At 41.8% G+C, this 24,038-nt stretch overlaps 1 protein-coding gene across 16 annotated transcripts in view; it reads left to right on the top strand.

The window, feature by feature from the left end:
* Positions 1–18,021, top strand: part of NBEA (neurobeachin) — a 611,133-nt gene extending 593,112 nt beyond the window's left edge. For all 16 annotated transcript variants that reach the window (XM_036228295.1, XM_036228296.1, XM_036228300.1 and 13 more), the window contains 6 exons: positions 1,487–1,642; positions 2,139–2,309; positions 11,198–11,299; positions 13,288–13,484; positions 14,224–14,375; positions 16,192–18,021. In XM_036228295.1, coding sequence (XP_036084188.1) covers positions 1,487–1,642; positions 2,139–2,309; positions 11,198–11,299; positions 13,288–13,484; positions 14,224–14,375; positions 16,192–16,282 — 869 coding nt within the window. In that variant the 3' untranslated portion in view covers positions 16,283–18,021. The remainder of the gene's footprint in view (positions 1–1,486; positions 1,643–2,138; positions 2,310–11,197; positions 11,300–13,287; positions 13,485–14,223; positions 14,376–16,191) is intronic.
* Positions 18,022–24,038: the final 6,017 nt, after the last annotated feature.

Here is a 24,038-nt window from a genome sequence, read left to right on the forward strand (position 1 = left end):
CCCTTGCTCAAATCTCTTCCCTATTCTTTTCCCGTGAATTGTAAATGCCATCAGAAAGTGACAGATTGGGGCGAATAGTAAGGCATCTTTTCCTTATATAACATATCTCATACAATATTATTTCTCATTATTGTTGAACTTGTTAGATACAAATGAACTTGTGTGTAATGAACATCTACAGAATTAAGTGCATTTAGATATTTTTATTATGCTTTAAATTCATCATCTTCAATTTCTCATATTGTATTTATTTATTGGTGGAGAAAGACCTTACGCTTCTGACAATTTTTAAATATGTAATATGGTTTATAAATAATCACCTCTACTAAAAAAGTTTATATACCTCATGGGTAAATATTAAAATCTTAATCTTAATAGCCTTAAAAACCCATTTCTAAGTGTTACAAGAAATGTTAGAAAGATTCTTTTAAGAAGAAGAAGAGAAAAAAAGATTAAAAATATGAATTTTAAAATGGCAGGAACTACATTTCTATCAACAATTACTTTAATTGTAAATGGATTAAATGCTTCAGTCAAAAGATAGCGTGACTGAATGGGTAAGAAAATGAAACCCTTACATATGCTGCTTACAAGAAACTTAAGATCGGAAGACACACACAGATTGAAAGTAAAGAGATGAAAAAAGATATTTTGTGAAAACGAAACAAACAAACAAAAAAAAAAACAGAGGTAGAATATTTATACCAGGCAAAATAAACTTTAAAATAAGAGACAAAGAAGGAATCAGTAATCTCACTCCTGGGTATTTATCCAAACAAATCCATAATACTATTTTGAAGGAGCATGTAAATTTATATGTTCATTGCAGCTTTATTTACAATAGCCAAGATATGGAGGCAACCTGGGTGTCCATCAATGGATAAATAGGTAAAGAACAGGTGGTACATATATACAATGAGATATTACTGAGCTATAAAAAGAATGAAATCTTGCCGTCTGCAACAACAACATGGATGGACCTGAAGAGTATTGTGCTAAGTGAAGTAGGTCAAACAGAAATAGATAAATGTCATGTGATTTCACTTACGTGTGGAATCTGAAGAACAAAACACACAAACAACACGGAAAGAAACCCATAGATACAGAGAACATTTTGATGGCTGCCAGGTGGGAGGGGGTTGGAGGGATGGGTGAAAAGGGAAAGGGGTTAAGAAGTCCAAGTTGGAAGTTACAAAATAGTCGTGGGCATGTAAAGTGTAAGGTCATAGTCAGTAATATTATAATAACTATATCCAGTGTCACATGGGTACTAGATTTATTGGGGCAATCACTTCATAAGTTATATAAATGTCTGATCACCATATTATACACCTGAAGCTAACGTAATGTTGTATGCCAACTGTAATTGAAAATTTTTTTATATTTAAAAAAACATTTCTAGATAAATAAAACATAAAAGTATTCCTTCTATAGATGCTTGGTGAAACGTCAAATTATTTTTTAAGTTTTTTCTATTTACATTTAGCCAATAACTCTGGAGTGAACAAACGGCAGATCACAGACCTTGTTGACCAGAGCATACAAATCAATGCGCACTGCTTTGTGGTCACAGCCGATAACCGCTATATTCTCATCTGTGGATTCTGGGATAAGAGTTTCAGAGTTTATTCTACAGAAACAGGTAAACTGAACTATGAAATATCTTACTCTCTTCAAAACGCCTACTGTCACACCCCAAGCTTAATATGAAATCATACTTAATGATGTAGGCATTTTTATCTTGAGTGTTAGGATTCAAATGAAAAGTTAACAATTTTAAGTAAATAACTAATTGTCATTTCATCCATTCTGAACTTTAGCATGAGCCTTGAGTTCATAGGACAAAGGGGACTATGGCCTCATCCCCAAACCATATCCAGTAAGAGACCTTAAATCTCCCCTTTGTCTGGCCTGAACTCTGATGGGAAAAAAATTATCATTGTGTCATCTCATAAGTCCTTTTCTTAAAAACTCATTTTTCAGAAGCAATTCAAGAAAGCAAGTCTGTAGCTAGATTTGAATTACCTTATAAATGTGCAGGTCTATAGAGTCACTTTTCACAAATCTAGTAAAACAGAAGTTATTACCATTTAGAGAAAAATAGCAAACGAATTAAATCTGCTGTTTCTGTGTTTCAGGCAAACTAACTCAGATTGTATTTGGCCACTGGGACGTGGTCACGTGTTTGGCCAGGTCTGAGTCGTATATCGGTGGGGACTGCTATATTGTGTCTGGGTCCCGAGATGCCACCCTGCTTCTCTGGTACTGGAGTGGACGGCACCACATCATAGGCGACAACCCCAATAGCAGTAAGTATTCGTCTAGCACTGTCAGACTATGGATTCACTTAAATATATTTTTCCTTTTTTATTTTCCTAATAATTTTTCCTGGGGTTGTAAGCATTTTAAAATATGAAAGCTTAAGTGGCAGGGATTTCTGTTGGGACGTAGCTATGTGTCAAAAACCAACTACAACAACCTTCGTCCTGGAGAAGCTCCCAGGTCCCCTCACGTCAACTGTCTGCTCAGCTGCCCTCCCCCATCTCCAAATGTCCCCAACCTTCAGCGTCGCCCAGGCCATTAAATTGCATATGATTTCTTGCAGTTGAACTCTCCCTCCTCTAAATTTCCATAAGGTTTTATTTGTGCCTCCATGAGGGCACCTACTACTTTCTGCCACTTAGTATAGTAAATATCTCCATTTATTCATTTACAGTGATCGAGTACCCCCTTCAAAGTGGGTGGTGGGGAGGCAAAAAATGCTTGAGATGATTCATAAGTGTTTTTATTCAACAGCGCTAAGACATTCTCTAGGGGAAAATGGAACTCTGGAATAAAACGCTTCTAGAAAACACCACATACACTCTTACTAGCTGTGTAATCTCTGAAAGTCTTGCACAAGTAAATCTGCTGACATCTGTGTAACCTACAGTTTCTGAAACATGTTTTTCTGAACAGTTACTGTTCCTTGGAACGGTTGTTTTGCGGAGGAGCTGAAGAGGATCATGAGTCCCTTCCTTTCTGTCTTAAGTCTCCAGTTCTCCACATAGTGGCACACACAACGGGTCTTCAGTAAACATTGTTAAATGACTGAAGAAATAGATAGAATATTGCCTAGAAATAATTGCTGTTTTTAATTACCAAGCTTTCAGTAGTTCAAAGGCACATATTTCCTATAAAATAGGGAATGGTTTCTGTAAAACCTTAATAATGGCAACTACCTAGACCAGGGTTATTCTGATTGTAATTCACACACTGGTCATAGCTTAAACAGTGCTCCAAAGTAAACTGAAACGTGACCTTGGGGAACGATTATGAAAAAAACAAATTTCCCAAGAATGCTATGTACCTACCACCAAGACACTGTAAGAGTAGATGAGAAATGTGTAAGATGCCAGGTTACAACTGCGCAGCCGGAGGCTTTCTCCCCCGGGCCCTTCCAGCCTGCGAGAGAGCTGGGGATGGACACGGATCTGTGCATCTACCCTTCGAGTCCCACCCACCTCCAAGCCAGCTCCTGCACGTTTTGACAGGAACACTGCAAAAATAGGAAGTGGCTTTCAGTCAATAGGAGCAAAGACCCTATCATAGTATAGAAAAGAATATATGAGAGAGGGGTGGGGGGTGGGGAGAAGGGGGGGGATTAAACGAGATGACCAAAGTTCTGTGAAGCTAGAGCTGAACAACAGCAGATGAAGAAACTGGAAGTGTAAATGAAGTTTTGTCTCTTAGTGTAGATACTGAATAAGAGAAATATGTGGATTATGCATTTCAGCCACTGGTCTAAGTTGTGATCTAAGATGTGATACTGGTTTAAGGGAAAAGGAGTATTGATTTCCAATCAGTTCAAGTAATTAGCTGCCAATTCTATATTATGACAGAGACCGTACTCTAAATACTAATAAATTAATCTCCTTATTTATTCTTTTTAAAAACACCATATCCTTAAAAAAAAAACAAAACTTTATTTTTAGCAGAATCAGTGTATGTGTGTGTGTGTGTGTGTGTGTGTGTGTGTTAGAGAAAGAGAGACAGACAGACAGGCAGACAAATGTTCTACCAGTGAGTGATAGCTTTATTATTCTCAAGCATGGTACATTATCACATTTTATCTAAATTTATTTTCACATATATCCAGATTTTCTTTATTTCCATAGTAGTGTAGTATTCATTTAAAAAGTTAAATTAAACAGCAGGTTTATTTAGTATCTTCCATCTATAGTGACAAAAATTAAACATTATTAGAATTTAAAAAAATGCTGCTTTAAATCTAATTAATTTACATCTTTAAAGTGAAGCTCAGAAATTATGAAAATGATATTTCCTAAAAAAGGATTAATTTCTTAGAAACTACCATCCAATAGCAGAGATAAGATATTTTACATAATGTACTACTATCAGTAAAGAATTTTAAAGAAAAAATGTTAAATTATAGTAATTAGCTATGTTAGCTACTTTATTTTACATTATTTTCTAATGATCTTTTAAACCAAAAGGTGGTTAACAATTAATTACAGCTTTGGTCCATCAGTTAGCAAAAAAAGTTAAATGTAGTAATATTTAAAGTGTTTAAAATTCCTTATAACAGGGCCTGTATAATTAGAAATGTTTATATTCCTAAGAAAAAATTGTGAATATTATATTTGTTAAAATATAACATTGTAAGGAATTTTTAAATACAGACAAGATTACCTTTAGGAAATTACAGCAGAATATTATCAGTACATATTTTTCAGTATTACCCCATATATAAAAATGTATTTTTTGGTCAAAAACTGGTCATCATCATGAACCTAAACCACTTTCGTAAAACTCACCTTGCTGAGACTTTGTCAGACCTTTAATGTCGACATACGTGGTATGGCTTTATTTTATCCATTATCTTTAATATAAGGGAGGGGATGCTCTTCTAGAATAAACAAGGTGAGCACGTAAAGTGTTAGTCAAACAACAAGCACGTCTTGAATACCTGCTGTGTGCTCTTCCTCTCCTAATGGCAGGAAGCACTGTAGAGTCAAAGTTCAAGCTTCTGGAGTTTACTAGAATCTATATTGTACTGATCACAAAACTGCTTTTCCTGCCTGGATGTGCTGAGTGTGCTGAGTGTCCATTACGTGACTCATGCATTGCTATCAGATAATATTTGGTGTTGTCAGTACTTTAAGCATCAACAAAATGCTTAGCTTCATCTCTTAGCTTTGGGTACAAATTGATGATTATGTAAAAACTAGTTTCAGCTTTTTACCATATGGGTAATCTCAACAGTAAAAAAATAATAATAATTAGTTATATTTAGTATTTGATTGACCCTACTGATTTATGACTTGATCTGTTGAAAGAGAGAGAGACCGTGTATGTCAGTTGACCCGCTTTTTGTAAAGCAGTCACAGCGCACACCGGGCTGACTGTCACATCAGGGACCAGTCGTGGGTGTCGACATAGACTCCTTGCCATTAGAAAACGCATAGTATGAAAGAAAAACATTTTTCTTGTTCCAATTTAATCTACCCCAGCCACCAATTCACAGGTCAGAGAATCAGGCTAGATGGGTTTATATCTCATAATTCATTCCTGCTCAAGACCAAAAAGCTAGTTATGTCTAAATTCATATTGAAGTGTGTGACACAGTGCCCTTAGGTTTTGAGGGTTGTATATATTAACCTAGACTTGAAGGAAGGAGGCTATCCTAGCACGAAGCTTAATATCTCAGTAGCTGTTAGGATTCAGGGACTGGGTTTGGTATGGACACTGTGTTTCTTTGTATGTCAGAGGCCAAATCATAGGTATACAGCACAACTCATAAAGCGATAGGATTAATTTACTCATTTTACATGGACATCACTCAAGATAAATTTAAGGGGCTTTAATATACTTAGTCTTCTTCTTCCGTTGTCATTATTTTTTAACAGATAGGTCTGTTAGTGCCACAGGGAAAAAATAAATAATGTTTGTGGATTTTTTTAGGTATAGAAGGAGTTACTGGTTTCATTGTGTCAAATATATTGTTGTGATTCATTTAGACATCTCAGAAAAATGGTCATTTTCTAGCTGTTTTATAGTTTCAATGAGTTTATGACCAAGAAAATAAAAATTTGTGAACAGATTATTACAAAGAGTTTCATACCGTAAAAGAAAAAAGTAAAAACTTCCATTTGTAGGTTACAGTTGAATTATAGTCGTTTTATTAATATATTTTGTAATGCTAATATTCATTTTTACTCTTTCAAACTTGCGACTTTGAACATAGAAAATGTTCTTGGAGATTTAAATAGGTCCCCGGCTAGATAACAGAATTGCAGACATGTGAGGGACAGATGCTTTCATCTGAAACAGACTTTTACACAAATTCTGAAACTAATTTGGAAGTGATAAAAATTAATTTGCGCACTTTAATTGGAAGCAGCCTACTGCGTGAAAGAAAGGAGAGCAGAGCAGGCAATTTGTGCTAAAAGCTGATTGAATTTTTTGTCAGGTAGGTATCTTGGACTTGGCCGCTTATCCTCCTGAGCCCCTCTTTGCAATATATTACAACACATCTCTGACTGGTGTTCTTGAAAAGGATCAATGCTATTCCTGTTGAATCCCTGGAGCCCAAAATTTCATTGATCTTGGGCCTTGACATTTCTCATTACGTGCTGTAGCTTCCAACGAGATAGTCGCAGGAGGGGCAAGTCAACATTGTTGTCTCTTCAGCAGACACTTAAAATACATCAGGACCTCAGCTCCAAATTCGTTCTGCTTTTAAAGTGTGTGGCTTTAATGTGTGTACCATATATGAGGTGCTCTACAGAGAGCTACTGGATACATGCACAGAAAATGTTTTAAATCATAGCAGTAGGACAGAGAATTCACAGTTCATCTTTTCAAATGAAATCTACAAATATCCATTGAGTAATAGGTATAAGTCATTGTTAATTCGCTTTTCTATTTCATTTTTTAAGAACAGTCTCTTAGCTATGTATAAGCATTATGCAAACGATGAAATGAGAAGCCCATTGAAAAGGAGACTCCAGCTGTGCACACACCCCTTCCTGGGCTCCCATTGTGTAGCTTCAGCTCTGGACACTGACCCTCCTGCCAGCCACAACCTGTCACGAAACATCAGCCAAATCGCATCCCTCTCTTTGTTTGCATCCTGCCTTCTTTTTGAATGACTGTCCTGGTGCCCAGTTCTACAACCACTACCAACCATTGTAAGCAATGAAAACTTGGACAAAGAATAGCCCAGAGATATTTTTAATGTGTGTGTGTAGATGATAGATAGATGATAGGTAGATAATGAATTTGTCTCGCTTCTCAGAAAGGGGAATCTCAACTAAGGTTTAGTATATGTTGAACCATCTTTTTATTAAGTATCAGAGGAAGCATAGGTACTTGTGTAAAAATTCTTTCCTCATAGGACCTTCTGAGGGCCGAGTAATAATGTGTGTGGTGTGACAACTCTGGCACAGGCTGGTTCCAGCAGGCCGTTCAACCCTCCTGTCCACACGTTAGGAGACTTTATAAATTCGGACTCAAAAGAGGGCTGCTTGCCACTGGGTCTCTGCCTTTCCTTCCCTTTAGGGAACTAAGGCTGCAAGGGTCAGGAGCCATATGAAAAACAGAAGTGACTAACCTGTTCTCGCGATCAGAGAGCTTCGGATCTCAGATTGTCAGTGTCATCTCGAGAGAAGAATCTTCTGTTTTCCTTTGAGCACTCTACGAGTATGTGGTGGATGAAACCACATCATGGGATGTTTTCCAGCCAATGGAATCTTTTTGTGTGGGTTACCTTGCGACCTGTGGAGAATGTCGGCCCAGGTGTTTTGGGTTCCTGGACCAGACCTTTGCCATAGGCCTGTAGGAGGCTGAAGACACAGCATCTTGGATAAGGGACTCCTTGCCAACACGGTTCTTCCGAGCTAGCCCAGAGAATGTCTCATGTAATTGCTAAAATAAGTCTCGAAATCAGAGTAGTGACACGACTGCTGCACTCTTTAATTAAATCTCTCATTCTGGGATTTCAGTCCAAAATCCACCATATTTTATGTGAGTATAACAGGAATGAAAATGCTTTTCAGGCCGATTCTGCAGTGACTTCACAAAGGTCACAGGCGAGGTCTGAATGTCCTGTGTCATCAGGAGGTTTGCCTTCTGTCCAGCAGAACTGCACTGAGGGTCACAGGCCTTAGAAACTGCCATTTCTGCTTAGCTCTCACTAAGGACCAAGGCTTGCCCTGGGTATTGGTAGTCCCACAGACGGGGTTTAAAATAATAAGAACTATGAGTGATCTTTACTTCGATCATTTCTCTGGAAGCCACAGACTACCCCCCTAAACAAGCTCTCCTTGTCACTTCTGTGCGAATGGCAGCAACTAATGCCCTGGTGCTTTCTTCATCACCCATTTTGAAGATATTGAAATGTTGTTTGATAAAAATGAGATGCAGTCCATTTATGACAAGCCTTTTATATTTGGAGTTTCCAAATGCTTCCCCATAAGGGATCTCAGAATTGGCCATGTGTCTCTTGCACCATTCACAGCGATTCCATCACACAGAGAGCCCTTCTCTCGAGGAGTCAGACGCCTGGGGAACGAGGGCCGTGTGCCGGGCTCCGTGGAGGGGCGGTCTCACCTGCACCTCCGCCTGCACTTTAACCCTCAGCTACATCCATCAACTGTAATGTGACAGTGACAGAATATTCCCAGGATTTTACATGATTGTTGGGGTGTGTGACATCTGTCCCTGGCAATGAAATGAAACTTTGGAGATAACGCTTTCTTCCCACTGCAGGCTTCCCAACTCCAAACCGTCTGAATAACATTTGATTTACTTTTCTCCAATTTAAACAGGGAAACGAGGCTTTCAGGGGCCCTAAATATCCCCTAATCGTTCAAGCTCCCCAGTTTATTCAAATGATCGGGAGAAAGTGTAATGAAAAATAAGGCATTTTAAACTTTCTAAATCAGATGCAAGCCTTTGAAAAACCTATTTCCTACTGGAAAATATATTACATACAAAAGAAATATTTTTGAATTTTTAATGCATTTCTTTTAATCCTCTGCTATAGAACTAGATTGCTTTTTATTCTTTTTGTTGCATATAAATAAGGACAAGGTTTGAGAAGCTATTTTACCATATATAAATTTTTTTAAACATACAATGTCAAGATTTTTCTATTGACCAGTCTCTCCAAGACAAAATTAATCACTTAGAAAAAGTAAGGGTAATATAACGCATAAAATCTTATCAATACTTAATCCTTATTTTACCAGAGAACTCAGGGCATTATTGAACCATAATTTCATAAATTATATAAATAGGTTTCAGACAAGTTCAGGACTGCTACAAATACAAATGATCATCTACCGATATGGAAACACATTATAGCATTATACATACATTTAGAAAAGATGACCAACTAACATGGCTGCCGACCCCCCCTCCCACCACACACACACACACACACACACACACACTCACACTTCATCTAAAACGAGGCGGAAGCTGATGGATCTGAGAAAACTCACATAAAAGTGTGAGCAATTTCTGGGGAGCCAGAAGGTGGGTCTGAAGGAGGAGATACTGGCAGACCAGAAGGGACGAGCGTTGGGCGCCCTGCTGGCAGGCATGGTTCCGGGGGACAGGACGGCGGGCAGGGGCCAGCCCTACCTGCCATACAAGCTCACAGAGGAAACCCGGCCAGCATGCGGAACTCAAGCACAGCAGAAGAAAGATTGCAAACTCGACAAGAGTAAACAGAAGAGAAAAATACAGGACTGTGTTTTAGAAGGCATGCTATTCCCTAAGTCGAAGATAGTAAGAAAGGGGCACTAAAGTTATCGGTAGTGTTATGTATTTCTTTAGCCTGGGGGTGAGTACAAGAGAATTCATTTTATTCTCTTAATATACATGTTATACGTACTTACTACATAACCAAATATTTACATATTTAATTACTGTTTGCGCTGATGTCTGTTGACTGATTTAGTGGCGGGGTCCGGACTGCCGTGCATGTTGCGCGTCCGTCAGCGGAGTCTCACGTCAGCGAATCTTTCGGGTCCTCATGTACCGCCCAGTGCGGCCGACGGCGGCCTCCTTTTCCCATCGACCCCCCACCCCAGGTGGCACCATCCCCCCTTCACCTTCCAGAATTCCTCTCTGACTTGTCTCCATTTCCTCCACACTTTTGCACCCCAAGACTGCAGAGATCCCTCGCTTCCATCCCCCACTGGCTCCTCCGGTTCTCCCAGTAAGAAAGATGTCGACTTGCCGATCCTCATGACATGGTCTTCACGCAGCTTATTCATCAGATATTATGATTTTCTCTTGTTATATGCAGCCTTTTTTTTTTTGGTCCCTGCCGCACTCTGTGCACGTACGTTCAGCCTTCTTCACACTTGTCATTGTCGCGTGACGATGGTCAGCCTGCTCAAGGCCAGTCGTTTCACATGTCCTCAGCACCCCCAGGCTGCACCTCATACCACCGTAGACTCCCCAGCTCTCACCCCGCTGGGGAGAACGCCTGTCACACAGAAAGCAGTCACTCGGTGCTCGGGAAAGCAAATGGCAGTGAGAAGGCTTACGGCATACAGTTGGCCGGACTTTTCAGCTAGGTTTGACTTTATTAAGTCAAGTGGAAAAGTTAAATGGCCATGCCTTCTTTTCTTCATTACTTAACCCCCTCCTCAAAGGCAAAGCTTCTGAGCCCATTTTGTTGGAGGTGTGGAGAGCACGAGCATGACTTCTAAAAGTAGAAAATTAGATAGCTCTGGGTTCAATTCCAGCACTTGCTAGCTTATCAATCTGTGCAAGTTATTGCCTTGCAAAGCCTTGGGTTTCTAGGCTATAAAATGGAGATAATAACAGTTCCTATTTCATGTGACTATTGCCATTATTAAGTAAAGCATGTGAATGCCTTGGCAGGCCTGGTGTGTGCTTTATAACAACAACCAGGAAAAAGGGAAAAGTTATCACCACCGTCCTCGTGTAAGCACATCGCATTCGTCCATTCATCCAGTCATCTGAACTACCTGTGTAGTGGGTGTTTTACAGATGCGGAACTACGGAGAAGTGAAGTAGCTGGCTCTTGGTCACACAGCTAGTAAACACCCTTAACAAACGTTAATGACTGTTGTTTTAAATGTTCGATTTAATGGTGTAGGCCTTCATTTCGGCCGTTGGCCTATAGTGACTCACTGCCACTGTTTTCTCGTAGGTGACTATCCTGCACCCAGGGCTGTCCTTACGGGCCATGACCATGAAGTTGTCTGTGTTTCTGTCTGCGCAGAACTTGGACTTGTTATCAGTGGTGCTAAAGGTCAGAAGGCATTTCTTTCATTTTAGGCCTTTTAAAACTACCATTTCCTTAAGTTAACCACAAGTTATGATTTCTTTCCTTTAGGATGCTCTCAATGGATAAATGTAACCCCTAGGTTCTCTGCAGCTGTTTAGTTTTATTATCGATAATTACCGGGACTAATACACACACACACACAGACACACACACACACACACACACACACACTATGTATACATATGTATACATATGTGAATATATGTATGTACGTACATATAAAATTTTTTGGAATATTTTCTGGTCACCAGCATTCTAGTCAGAACTGGTAAATGTAACTGCAGCACTTCCTATATGATGCAGCCATTAAAACTAACACATAAAAGACAAAGGGAGAAAAAGAGGAGGGGAGACCCCTGTGAGCATCGGGGGCCGTGGGAGATCCCCTGCTCGTCAGATACACCTCCCTCAGGATTCACCTCCCGCAAGTCCTTTCTTCGTAAGACTAGGAGCTGTGTAGAGGTCGGTGGGAAAGGAAACATAGTTCTTTGTGTGTTTTTTTGTTTTGTTTTGTTTTGTTTTACTTTTTTGTGGCAGAAGTGTCATTTCAGGAAGTCAGGAAACTTGAGTTCTAATTCTGGCTCAGATATCAGTTATCCATGGGGAGCCTCCGTGTCAGGAAGGAGCCTGATCTTAGGGGCAACTGAAAGAAAACCAGATGAGCCGAGTGTAGTGAGGCTGCCACAGAGTTAAAGAGAGGGAAGGCTGAAGAGGTGAGAGCGGCCGGTGGCACAGGATGTGTGATTTCTATTCTAAGTACAGTGGGAAACCATTGATGTTTGCTAAGCAAGGTGCTGAGATGGTCAACTATGGTTTTTAGGAGCTTATTCTGGTTGCTTTATGGAGAATGAATACAATAGCTGAAGGGAGGGATAGTGTTTTCTTCATTTTCATACCTAAGAGCAAATAACCCAGAGATAGACGTATAGTATATTTTCAATAAATGTCTTTTTAATTAAAAAACAATATATGTAACGTTATTCTAACCTGTAAAGGAAAGGGAAAAAAGGAAAATAAATACATGGTAGGTTTAGGGGAAAAAACATTAATTTTCTATAAGTAGTGGATGATATTAGGGGTGGTCACTATTTTTTTCTCTCATTTTCTGTATTTTCTATAAAGCACATCTGTTACTTTAGTAATCAGAAAAAAATTAGGTAGAGCTTAATAATGCCACTTGTTTTATAAAACACGTATTTAATTAACAATAAGAATATAATTTATCTACAGTTTTGGTTGGGTTTTTTGAGGGGTGGGAGAGAGGTCATACCAAACTATAGTAACCAATCATTTTTATGAACTTGATTCATAAATTTTTTATCTTATCGACACAATTTCTACCAGAGGAAAAAAGCAATTGGGACAAATAAATCACACCCTATACTACTTTTTATACTCCTGCTTCACTATTCATTTAAAAGACAAAAATTATTTATATAATCTGAATTACTTTATTAATTTTTTAAAATTTTGCCTTTTACATCTTATGTATAAACCATAGAAAAGGTAGAACTTATCATTTAATAGTAATATATTTATGTGATGCAATGTTAAAATTTTGAAAACACTAAAGAAAATTAGTAACTGTTTTGATGATTCTAAACTTTAAAAGAAATTTCAAAAAATACATTAGGAAAAACTCATGGGGCATATAGTCTTTTATTCTCACATAGTCCATGAAGCATACCGTTCTTTATAAAGATTATCTCATGGTATCACTTAGGTTAAAGTTTTGGATGGTGTGCATATTATTTAACTCTGTATTCATTCTATTTAAATATAACATCAGTTGCTTGGCTGTTGCCAGCATACTACTTTTCTTTTTTCCTTTTTTCCAAACTCCCTTCAACAAATCTGAGTGTATACCCAGGTACGGTTTGCAGATTTGTGAGCGCTAGTATGTGACTTATCTTCAGCAATAACTCTTGCCATTGATACCCTCCGTTCCACAGAGGGCCCTTGCCTTGTGCACACGATCACCGGGGATTTGCTGAGAGCTCTGGAGGGACCAGAACACTGCTTGTTCCCACGTCTGATTTCTGTCTCCAGCGAAGGCCACTGTATCATTTACTATGAACGAGGGCGATTCAGCAATTTCAGCATTAATGGGAAGCTTTTGGCTCAAATGGAGATCAACGATTCAACACGGGTAAATCTGCGTGTTCAGTGCTAAAGAGAGAGTGAAGCCAACAGATTAAAGATTCACTGTTTTAGATTACATGACGCATAATAGAATTTCACTGGTGTCCAGTATATGGCTTCTTTGAACAAACCCGAAATTCCCTGAATCTCAACTAATTAACTCAGTGAACTAGACTTTGCAGATAATAGCTGTTTGACTAGAGGTTAGACCCTGAAGGAGATTTTTCTTAAACTCCTTTTACAAATAATTGTTTCAGCACTGTACCGTCTGACATTAAAAGTGAGTTTATTGTAAAAGAATCTTATCTTCAGAAGCCTAGACCAAAATTATATCTACTGAATCGCCCTTCAATCCCAAACAAAGGCTAATAGCTGGTTTATCATTATTAAAAACGCCATTGAAATGTGCTTCTGCCATTTGTTCTAAAAGTCTTGACATTGTTAGTATTCAGGACTTAAAACATCATGTCAGTTCACTCTCGGTTCTTTCTGGATTAGATCAATAATATGCTCTTTGGGGCCAAGGTTATTTTGTGACCTAAACTGGTTTTAATAAGACCCTTTGTTCATGTAAGAAATTTCGTGAATTCCACATTGGAAATCATGGATTGGACCTTAAAAAACTTGGACAAATTACTAAAAGTAAATAACAATTACAAGGGAACGGTATTGAGTGTTTTCAGTAGTGATCACTGACTGTTTGGGAAACACTGAGAGAAATGGTTGCTTCTCTGCCTCTCTTGAAGGCCATCCTCCTGAGCAGCGATGGCCAGAACCTGGTGACTGGAGGGGACAATGGTGTGGTGGAGGTCTGGCAGGCCTGCGACTTTAAGCAGCTGTACATTTACCCTGGATGTGACGCCGGCATTAGAGCGATGGACTTATCCCATGACCAGAGGTGAGCCGCAGCAAGGGAAAATGCCATCGCTTGAGAACTGTCATGGAAAGTTCTGTTCTAGCAGGGGCGAGATGTGCTGTGAATAAGATATCAGCATCCCAATGGAAGAAAGACTAGTCCAGAAAAGGGTAGATAGAGGAGAGGAGGAAGTACTGTAAGAAAGGATTCTGGTAAGGAGAAAACAGAGGAAGACGATGAGGGGGCAAAAAAGGAGGGGGGGATGGGCCTGAGGAAGAACAGGCATTTCTAGACACTGCCCCAGACAGAGTCGTCCCCCAGCCTCTCTGACCCAGGCCCTCACCTGCTCTCAGGCAGGCCTGCCTGGCTCTCAAACTCTTCAGCAGAGGTGAGAGGTGAACTTCCGCTGGGGCGCACCTCCAGCTAACCAGGTCCCAGCAGTCCACAGCGGCTTCTGTTTTAAGAGCTACAGGGCACTCACTCCTTACTTGAAACAATCCTCAGCGCAGTTTTCTTACTCACATATTTCTCATTCATGTTATTTATTTTTTGCATTTCCCTAAGACACCATAATCTTCTCTCAGGAAGAATTGATATGAGCGCTAAGTAATTAATATGATCTTCCATTGTTCCTCGGTTTGCAACAGGTTTAGCCATTTCCTAAAATTCACCTTTGGGTTTATTACAAAGTGAAAAAAAAAATACTTGGAATGTAAAGTCTAAAATTTGTGAATTTTAAAAATAAAGTAAAACTATATAATTTTAATACGGTATGCAATTTCTCATTTTTTGCTATATTTTTAACAAAAATTTTTTAAAAGCTTATTAGTCAACTTTTTTCAATTGTATGTATACTCTTCATAAGAATATTGGTTTTAAAATATTATAAATATTAAGGTTTATATAATAAATTTAGCAAAGCATCTTTATGAAACAGTTAAATAGTACTGAAGTCATCAGAAAAAATAGTGTCATTTAATTTAGTCTGGGGAAGGGATATGTCCTTTACAGCTCCACCTATTTTAAAGAAAGTTTAAGCAGATTATTATTAGACTGTTCCAAAATGCTGCGGTCTATATTCACGATAAATGAGAGTGATTTGCTGGATAATTATTTGTATATATAGGGGTGTTTCTAAAGTATTTGGAATAATTTGTGTTCTCATGTAGTTGAACTACTCTCCCTGATATCCTTTTCATTTACGTATTCACGTTGCAAACATTTGCTACCACCATCACGGATTAAGCTCGGTGCAAAGTCCTGGTGATACATAACGAGATTACTGACCCCGGAGAACTCAGATGGTCACGATAACTGTACGAGGGAAGCAGGGACAGAATGAGACAACTGACTTATCCAGGGAGTGGAAAGGGCAGGAAAGACTCTCACTAGGCATGGGGAGGAGGGAAGATCAGAGAGTGAATTCAAAGTCGCAGTAGTGTCAGGGTCTCCGAAGAGGAATAAAGAAAGATACGAACCAAGTTTTTATTTTCTTATAAAACGCAAAAATAATCTCATTTTTAATTTCAATTATTTTTATAATTCCCTGACATGTTGGAACATGCGCATGCACATACATTATCAACTGACAGATACACATATATTGAGGGTGCATACACCAAGGTGCTTATCTGATAAGGTGTCTAATCAAAAGTTAAGCAACACACGGTCTGGCAACTCAGGTGTGTATGGAATGGATTCAGTGTCTCTCAGGAGGACCAAGAATACATTTTAATCCCATCTCAATGAACACAAAACTAAGACCCGGTGAACTCTGAGATCATGAGACTATCTAGTGTAGAATTAGCAATCACATCAGTGAGTTGTGTCACTCTTAACTCTCTCTCCTCTTTTCCAGGACTCTGATCACTGGCATGGCTTCTGGTAGCATCGTAGCTTTTAATATAGATTTTAATCGGTGGCATTATGAGCATCAGAACAGATACTGAAGACGAATGAAGAACCAAAAGCCAAGTTAAAGCTGAGAGCACAAGCGCTGCATGGAAAGGCAATATCTCTGGTGGAAAAAACTCGTCTCCATGGACCTCCGTTTGTACATTCCATCACACCCAGCAATAGCTGTCCATCATAGTCAGCAGCCATTTTACTTTGTGTGTTTTTTCATGACTGAACACCAGCTGCTCCAAGCAAGCTTATATCATGTAAATTATATGAATTAGGAGATGTTTTGGTAATTATTTCATATATTGTTGTTAATTGAGAAAAGGTAGTAGGACGCTTCACAAGAGACTTTTGACAATTCTGAGGAACCTTGTGTCCAGTTGTTACAAAGTTTAAGCTTTGAACCTAACCTGCATCCCATTTCCAGCCTCTTTTCAAGCTGAGAAAAAAAAAAAAACACGTTTGATACTTTGTACATCAGATGCATCTTATTTAAAGGGATACTTTTGTAAAAGTAAAACCTTGTATAAAGAACAAAACGTTTCTTAATTTTATTGTGGAGTTACAACTTGCATGTTCTTTATTCCTGGTGTCTTGGTGGAACAGGCGCATTCACACTATGAAACAGATCTGTCCAAGGACACAGCTTGTATACAAGGGTTGAATTGGTAATTTTTGACATTTTCACCAAAATATGGTTTGCACTTTTTAATCTAAATTCATCCCTTCTAAGTAAAATTTGCTCACAAAGCATTTGGATACAAAGCCATTATTTGCCATTTTTGGTACTTATACAAAGAAAATTCAGCCCTACCCTTCATAATTTGAAGACACAGCAGAAAGGGGGCTTAGGGATGAGGTCCTGGTTTTTATTGTATAAATAGGAGTCACGATCATTAGTTCCATAGTAACAACTTCCCAGCTCCTGGACGTTTCTTCCAGAGTCATCTGCTGGCTTAGAGTGTGCACGTTAGGGAAAGAGAATCTGATGCTTTTTTTTCATTGTTGTTTCTTTGTCTTTCTCTTTGGTTCTTGAATAGCTTAGTTTCTTTAATAACAGGTTGGACTTTATTATAACGATAAATGAAGTTATTCTTTTAGGTTCTTGTGAAATTCTCACCTAAAGCCACATTCTTCGCCTAAGACACTTCATCTTTTATGATATAAAATGATGGCTAGCAAATGATTTTCCATACATCGTACCGATCAAGCTATACACCCAGGGGTATATACACTTTATTCATGTTTCTTCTTTGTATATTTGGTGACTATTGTCATAGATGTACATATTGTGTCGGTAGGGCTATGAGGCATGTTACGGGAATGTGATTTTCTCAGAATTTACACTCACTTGCAGTCATTTATTTAAAAAAGATAAAACAAGATAATGGGTTCTTTGTATTGGCACTTTGCACCAGATACATATCATTATTTATTGATGTGATTACTTATTTGTTATTCACCTTGTACTAGTAAGTTTTAGCACTGAATTCCTTCTTCATTGTTGTTTGTATTTATGAGATTCTGAAATTCTGGGGAATCAGCGTAATGATTAAGTTATTCATCACCAGGCTGTAAGCAATATCTTGAGTTTATAGCTTAGAATTGGGAGGACACTGAACATCTGGAAGACAAGTTCATTTCATCTTGAGATCATGGTGAAATATTTTGGATATATAAATTCCTCAAGCTATTGTAACCATGTTTTATTGCAAAGATGTAAAATATGCCAGATGTGTGTGAGTTGGAAATCAAAAAAAGAAAAATAAAATATGCAAAGAATTCACTGATTGTTTTACACCTCATTGGACACCTCACTTACATGCATTCATTATGTCGTCATACAAGTTTAAGAAATGAACTTCACCTCGTATAAAGGCCTACAGCATCTAAAACATGAAATCGCGTCTGTCATTTGCTGAAACATAAGCCACCCTGCTTGGCCATCTGGCAGGGGTTTGGGGCAACGGTGACCAGAGGGAATCTGCCTTTGTTATTTCTTCTGCATAACCCACTTTTGGGTTTTTTTTTTTTTTTTTTTTTTAAGGAACTAAATTCAGGTGATGGTGAAGGATATAATTGCTCATTACACGAATGTTACCAAATAGTATTGTTTTTATTTGAACCACGCTTTCTAGAATTGCTCGCCAACCAAGCATGAGACGAGCAGGGCCTGCCCGACCTGGAGAAGCAGAGCGGCTGCCACCGAAGCAGGGCGGGCGGCAGGAGCAGAGCTGAGGGTGCTTCAGGAATCCAGATCAGCTGGGCAACGGGGGCAGCAGCCCGAGCAGGGAGGGCCGGAGCTGCAAGTTAGCCGCCATCTGTGCTCTCGGGACATAAAGGACAGAACCCACACCAGCCCCAGAAAGACTTGCTGCTGTTGCTCTCCATCCAGTCTCCTGTCAGTCAGCATGATGGCGCCCAGCCTGGCTGACTTCCCCCGCCAGCCCTTCCACAGCCCGTCACTCAGGCTGGTGGCCACTTAAAGTTCCCTTGAACTGACTCCTCATTTTCAGAACCATCTGGACTGACCAAAACCTCAGCCAGTATCTGGGCATCACATCAGACCCCTCCGCCATACGCCACCCTGCCGCCAGTGCGTCCGGCCGACCAGGTCATCCCGCTGCTGAGCACCTTGCAACAGCTTCACCAGATGATTAAACTCTGCCAGGTGAGAAATCGCCTGGGAGCTTATTTTTATGAGCAGAATCTAGGGCCCCATCCCCCCATGTGGTTCAGAGGTGGGTCATCCTCAGGGACATTTCCATCAGCACAAACGTGAGGGGTGAAGTCCAAAGCCAGTATCGCACAGAAGCAGCCCATGGGGCGCCTGGCCCCAGGAGAGCTCAGCGGGTGGTCCCTGCCGTCCACATCCCGTGGAGAGTTTCATTTTCACCTGAAACTTGGCACCCCTTTCCCTATTTATCTGCTATACATCTTCTGGGGGAAAACTTTGCCTCCCTCCCCTGTCTTGTAATTTACTGAGACCCCTGATCCTTGGGCCCTCCTAGACTCAGGCCTGTCTAACCATATCACCTGCATTTCTGGTGACCTCAGTGGTTGGTCAGGGGTATCCACCAGAGCCCTTCCCTGAAATGTTTATATTCTGAGGTTAGGGAGAGAAGTCTTCTCTTTCTCTGGTGTCTTTAATTTGTCACTAAGAAGCCAGGGACTGCTGGCAATGCCTGCTTCCTCCCAACAAGACATGGGGGAAAAAATGCTCTCAACAACTTTATTCCTCATAACTAAATATAGATGATAAGTAAAAAAAAAAAAAAAAAATCCAGACACCAAAGCATACACACTTCATTCTACATTAAGTACAGAAACCGATGTAATTGGTATGTACTGGTAGAAATCCGAAGAGTGGTTCCTTTCCCTTCAGAGACGGCGACCGGCAAGGGCCGCGGTTGGGGCCCCCGGGCGCTGGGGTGCCGCTGCGGCCTGGCCGGTTCTCGCTGGGAGCTGGGTGTGCCGCCCAGGTGGGTTCGCTATACGCACATCCGTCAAGCTGTACAGTGACGATCCGTGCACTTTTCTGTGTGTATCTTACACTTCGATAGATAGACAGAGCCCTTGCGGGACTGTGTGCCCTGGTATTACCTCCAAACAAGGACGCCTCAGGCTCCAGGTCAGGTGTTTTCATGAAAATGGCCAAAACTCACAGGAGGGGCCAGATAGCTTTTTCCAGGGAATCTAAGCTCTCTGTGGGAAAGGCTGAGCCAGCAGCTTCCCGCTACCACGTGTGGACATAAATTTGGATTTCAGCTCTGTTTAGCACCTAGTAAGAAAGAAAGATTTTGTTTGGTTAAGTTCTGTTCTTTTGTAATGCCTCTTCCAGTCAGCACAGAAATAAAAAAAACAGGAAGCCACTCAATGCCACCAGGAGAGCCAGTTTCTCACAGGGCCTCCTCTGAACAATCATTTTTCTGGATAATAAAATGTTTTATGAAATGCTTTCCCTGTTCATGTCCACAGCCCAAACCGTGGTAGGAAAAGCTGTGGTTAGAGGCTTGGATGCCTCTGTATAGACTTCCTCTACAGAGGCAAGAATTCCCACGGGAACAGTTCTGAAGGTGGAGGCAGGGCTTCTGCCGCTGCAGGCAGGGGCCCTGGGCCAGACAGGTCTGAGCCAGCACTTCACAGGCAGAAGATCACGTTCCCCGTGGCAGAAGAGGGCCCACACAGGCCTCTGTCCTGTCCCTTATAGGAAGCTGATGGCTGCAGAGGTCACAACCCCTGCCCCAGTCAGCCCCGTCAGCAGTAAGTGGCGGGGTTCCATCCTACTCCCCTGCCCTCCATTGGACACCTAGAACAACCAGAAATGGGACGCTACTGGAGAGAGGCAGGAGCCCCTTGGCGGGGTGGGAGAGGGGGCGGAGCGCTCGGAATAAGGGCGGCCCTGGGTATGTGCTGCCAGTGTCCCCAGCTGCAGGTGACCATGTTTGGTCTTCCCCATGGGGCAGGAGAGGGGACAGACCTCTCGTATCCATGTACTCACACCAGTGCTTCTGAAGCCTGATCCGAAAGCCTATGAGAAAGGTGCGATCAGTCTAAAGCAAAATCAGACAAACAAAGACCAAAGAGTGAGCTTGTCAGGAAGCTAAAATGTCTCAATTATTTTTATTCTGAGATTATGCCTTTTCTGTGTGCTAAACGTGTCCTTCCAAATGAGATCATTTTTCATGTCATTTCTGATCAAATAAAATCATTGAAATGTTTTCGAAAAATGGCTGGTTCCCGAAATCCCAAAATCACCTGTGCTTTAGACCTGGCATCTGCTCTGGAGAGCAGAGGGCCCCCCAAGTCTGGGAGGAGGCGGCCCAGAGGCCCAAGTTGGGTGTGAACCAAGGGTGCCCAGCTTCTGCTTAGGATGGAACTGAACCGAACCAAAGCAAAACATTCTTCCTCTCTGATCGGTGCTCAAACAGCACTAGATACCAGGATGTGGGGCTACTGGCTCGGCCTCGCCCGCAGGGAACAGGGGTCCCACCAAGGCCCACTGCTGCTCTCGTGAGGCCCCCAAGGTCTGCCCTCCCTTGTCCCATCCCAAAGGACCCGGGACAGGCTTTCAGAGCCTGGAAGTGGAGTGGGAAGGCACAAGCATCTGAAGAAAAGGGAGCCCCTGTGGGCCAGGCTTCTTCCTTACAAGCAAAGAAAACTAGTTCCAGGTAATTAAAACAGAAAAGTGATTTATCGTTTGAGGCTGTACAGTCAGCCAGATGCCCTGAACGCCCTTCCCAAATGAAGCGACTAGAATGTTGGGTCAAGTAGAAAAACCACATTTTTAAATGTATTGCTGATCTGACACATGCATGCACACGTGTGTGCATGTGTGCGCGCGCGCGCGCACACACACGCACGATTCCCCAGAGGCTGAGCACAAAGTGAGAGTGGAAAGCCTGAATCACCTGCAAAGGTCTGTTTTGGCGATGAACAGAGTTTTACGGATGGAGACCTGCAGGAACTGGGAAGAAAAGCAGCTACCTTCAGGGAAAAGATGATTGTGCGGCTGTGACTCAACCTCGAATTCGTTCTGGGCTCTGTGGGAGGGCCAGCCAAAAGCAAAAGAGAAGCAGGAGCCTAACTGCAGGGGCTTACTGTTAACGGCCCTGTCGCATGCCTCGGGCTGCAATGCGGCCCAAACGCGTTGTTTCTTACCTTCCCGCCAGCAGCCACTTGCAGTCGACTGCTCCCTCCGTTCCCGGAGAACCGAGGCGCGCAAAGGGCTCCTCCGAGAGACTCCGACGTGAAGTCGTCGTTATCTGCGCGGCAGGCGAACGCAGTTTGTAGTTGGCCTTTTTATAGCAGCACCGGGTCAAAGTCTAAGGAAGCAATGACGTGAATGCAGATGCCGAGGACGACCCTGGCGAGTGCGCATGAGCAGGCTGAGGGTCGCGCCTTCCGAAGGCCTCGGTCCATAGGTTGTCACCGGGCGGAGCGGAGGACCGCTCCCGACGAAGCCCGAAGGGGCAGCCCCCACCCCGTCCCCGGCCACGCACCCCGCGTGGGTGGTGAGGGCGGATCCGATGCTTTGGAAACCACGAATATAGGAAGCTAAGAAACGGGTCTGTGATGTCCGGGGAAGGTTAAGAAGCTTGGCCGGCGTCTTTGCTGGGTGTGAAGGCTGCCTGTTCTTTCCTTTATCCACGTGTTTGGCAAATACTTTTAAGTCTCTACCATTTGCCAAGCTCCGTGTGAGGCCCTGGGTTCAGAGGTGACAGTTCAATAGGGAGACTGGAGAGCCACCCAGCATTTCAGTATCCAGTATAACTGCCAATAAACAGGCAAATGATAATTCTCTTATTCCGTGGTGCTGCAACAGGGAGTATTGAAGGGCCGTGTAACTCTGGTGCTTTATTTTTAAATAAGCTATTTCCAAACTATTGCACCAATAGATAATGAACTATATTCCTAACTAGCCAGCGGTCTCCGTTCTTGCAAGGCCCAGCCGGAAGTCCTCTGTGCTTTCAGCTGCTGTCATCGGGTAAGATGACCCGAAAGAAGGTCCAGGCTAACATAAATTGTCTTAGGCAGGAGAAAGCAAGCCCTTAGGGACTGGCTTCTGTTCGGAAGGAAAACAGAGCCAGGTGAGACTAGAGGGGAGAGGAAGAAAGGACCCAGCTCTGGGAGAAGGGCCGTGTCTGCCTCCAGGGAAAGGGCTGGGAACCGAGTCTGGAAACGTCCCTTCTCCCTCTCCTTCCCGCGTCTCTCTCCTCCACTTCTTCCCTCTCTTCCTTCTGTCCCCTCTCTTAAGCCCCTCACCACACTGTCCTGTTCGCTTCACTGTGCCTTTCCACCCCATCTTCATTCTAAATGATTCTCCAGCGCACTGTGGCGTGTTGGAACCCAAAATTGCTTTGAGGAGACTCGAGACAACTAATAAGCAGAATTAAAGATGGGGATTAAAGGGAAATCTTTTGGGACGGGTTTAAAACTGAGAAGGGACATGAACAGAGCACTCTGTAAACACAGGCACCCTTGTTCAACTTGAAACACACAGTATGTCTTGATTCTACGTGATCGTATATCAAGGCATAAATGAATATGACGTCAGATAGAAATTCTAAAAAATTAGTATTACACGAACAAAAGTAGTAATAACATGTTCTTAAATATCGCATATTAAGCCCAAACCCTGGAAGCCGCTATACACTGCAATTACTACTTAAGTATAGTTGTGGGCAGAGAGCAGGCAGCAGAGAGGGGGACCCCTGCCCAGGGCTGAGGTTGGGGCCGGCTTCCTGGAAGAGGTGGTGGCCAGAAGCTGAGACCTGAAAGGCTGGGGTTATAGCTGAGAAAAGCATGTGAAACAGGAGAGGAGGTGACCTCACGGCCCTGCGGAAGTGACACTCCTTCAGCGTGTGGTCTCACGTGGAGAGAGCTACCAGCTGGGCCAGGCTGTCCCTCAGGAAGCAGTTCTGGACCCATCCAGCTGTTAGAGACCGCGCCCACCCTGGAAGAGGCGGTTCCAATACAGACAGTTCTGGAAGCAGACACCACATAGTGGCCCAACTTGGCCGCTGGGAACTTTTGGAGCATCCCACGACACAATGATTCGGGGCAGCAGGGTCTGCGCTGTGTCCCCCAAACCTGAATGTGTGGGTTTGCTTAAGAGACTCAGATGTAAATATGAGAGAACGTGGCTGCCTACATCGTGGTGGAGATCTGTTCTTTCCAAATCTCAATTTCACTAACACGTAACAACGAGGGAAGCAAGCTATGTCGTTCTGATCATGAAAGTCTGCTTTCCTCCCCATTGCTAGCAGGGCCTTCATGGGCTTCCCACAGGACACTTCTGTC

This window comes from Rousettus aegyptiacus, unplaced genomic scaffold (genome assembly GCF_014176215.1).
Source record: "Rousettus aegyptiacus isolate mRouAeg1 unplaced genomic scaffold, mRouAeg1.p scaffold_m13_p_11, whole genome shotgun sequence".
NCBI lineage: Eukaryota > Metazoa > Chordata > Mammalia > Chiroptera > Pteropodidae > Rousettus > Rousettus aegyptiacus.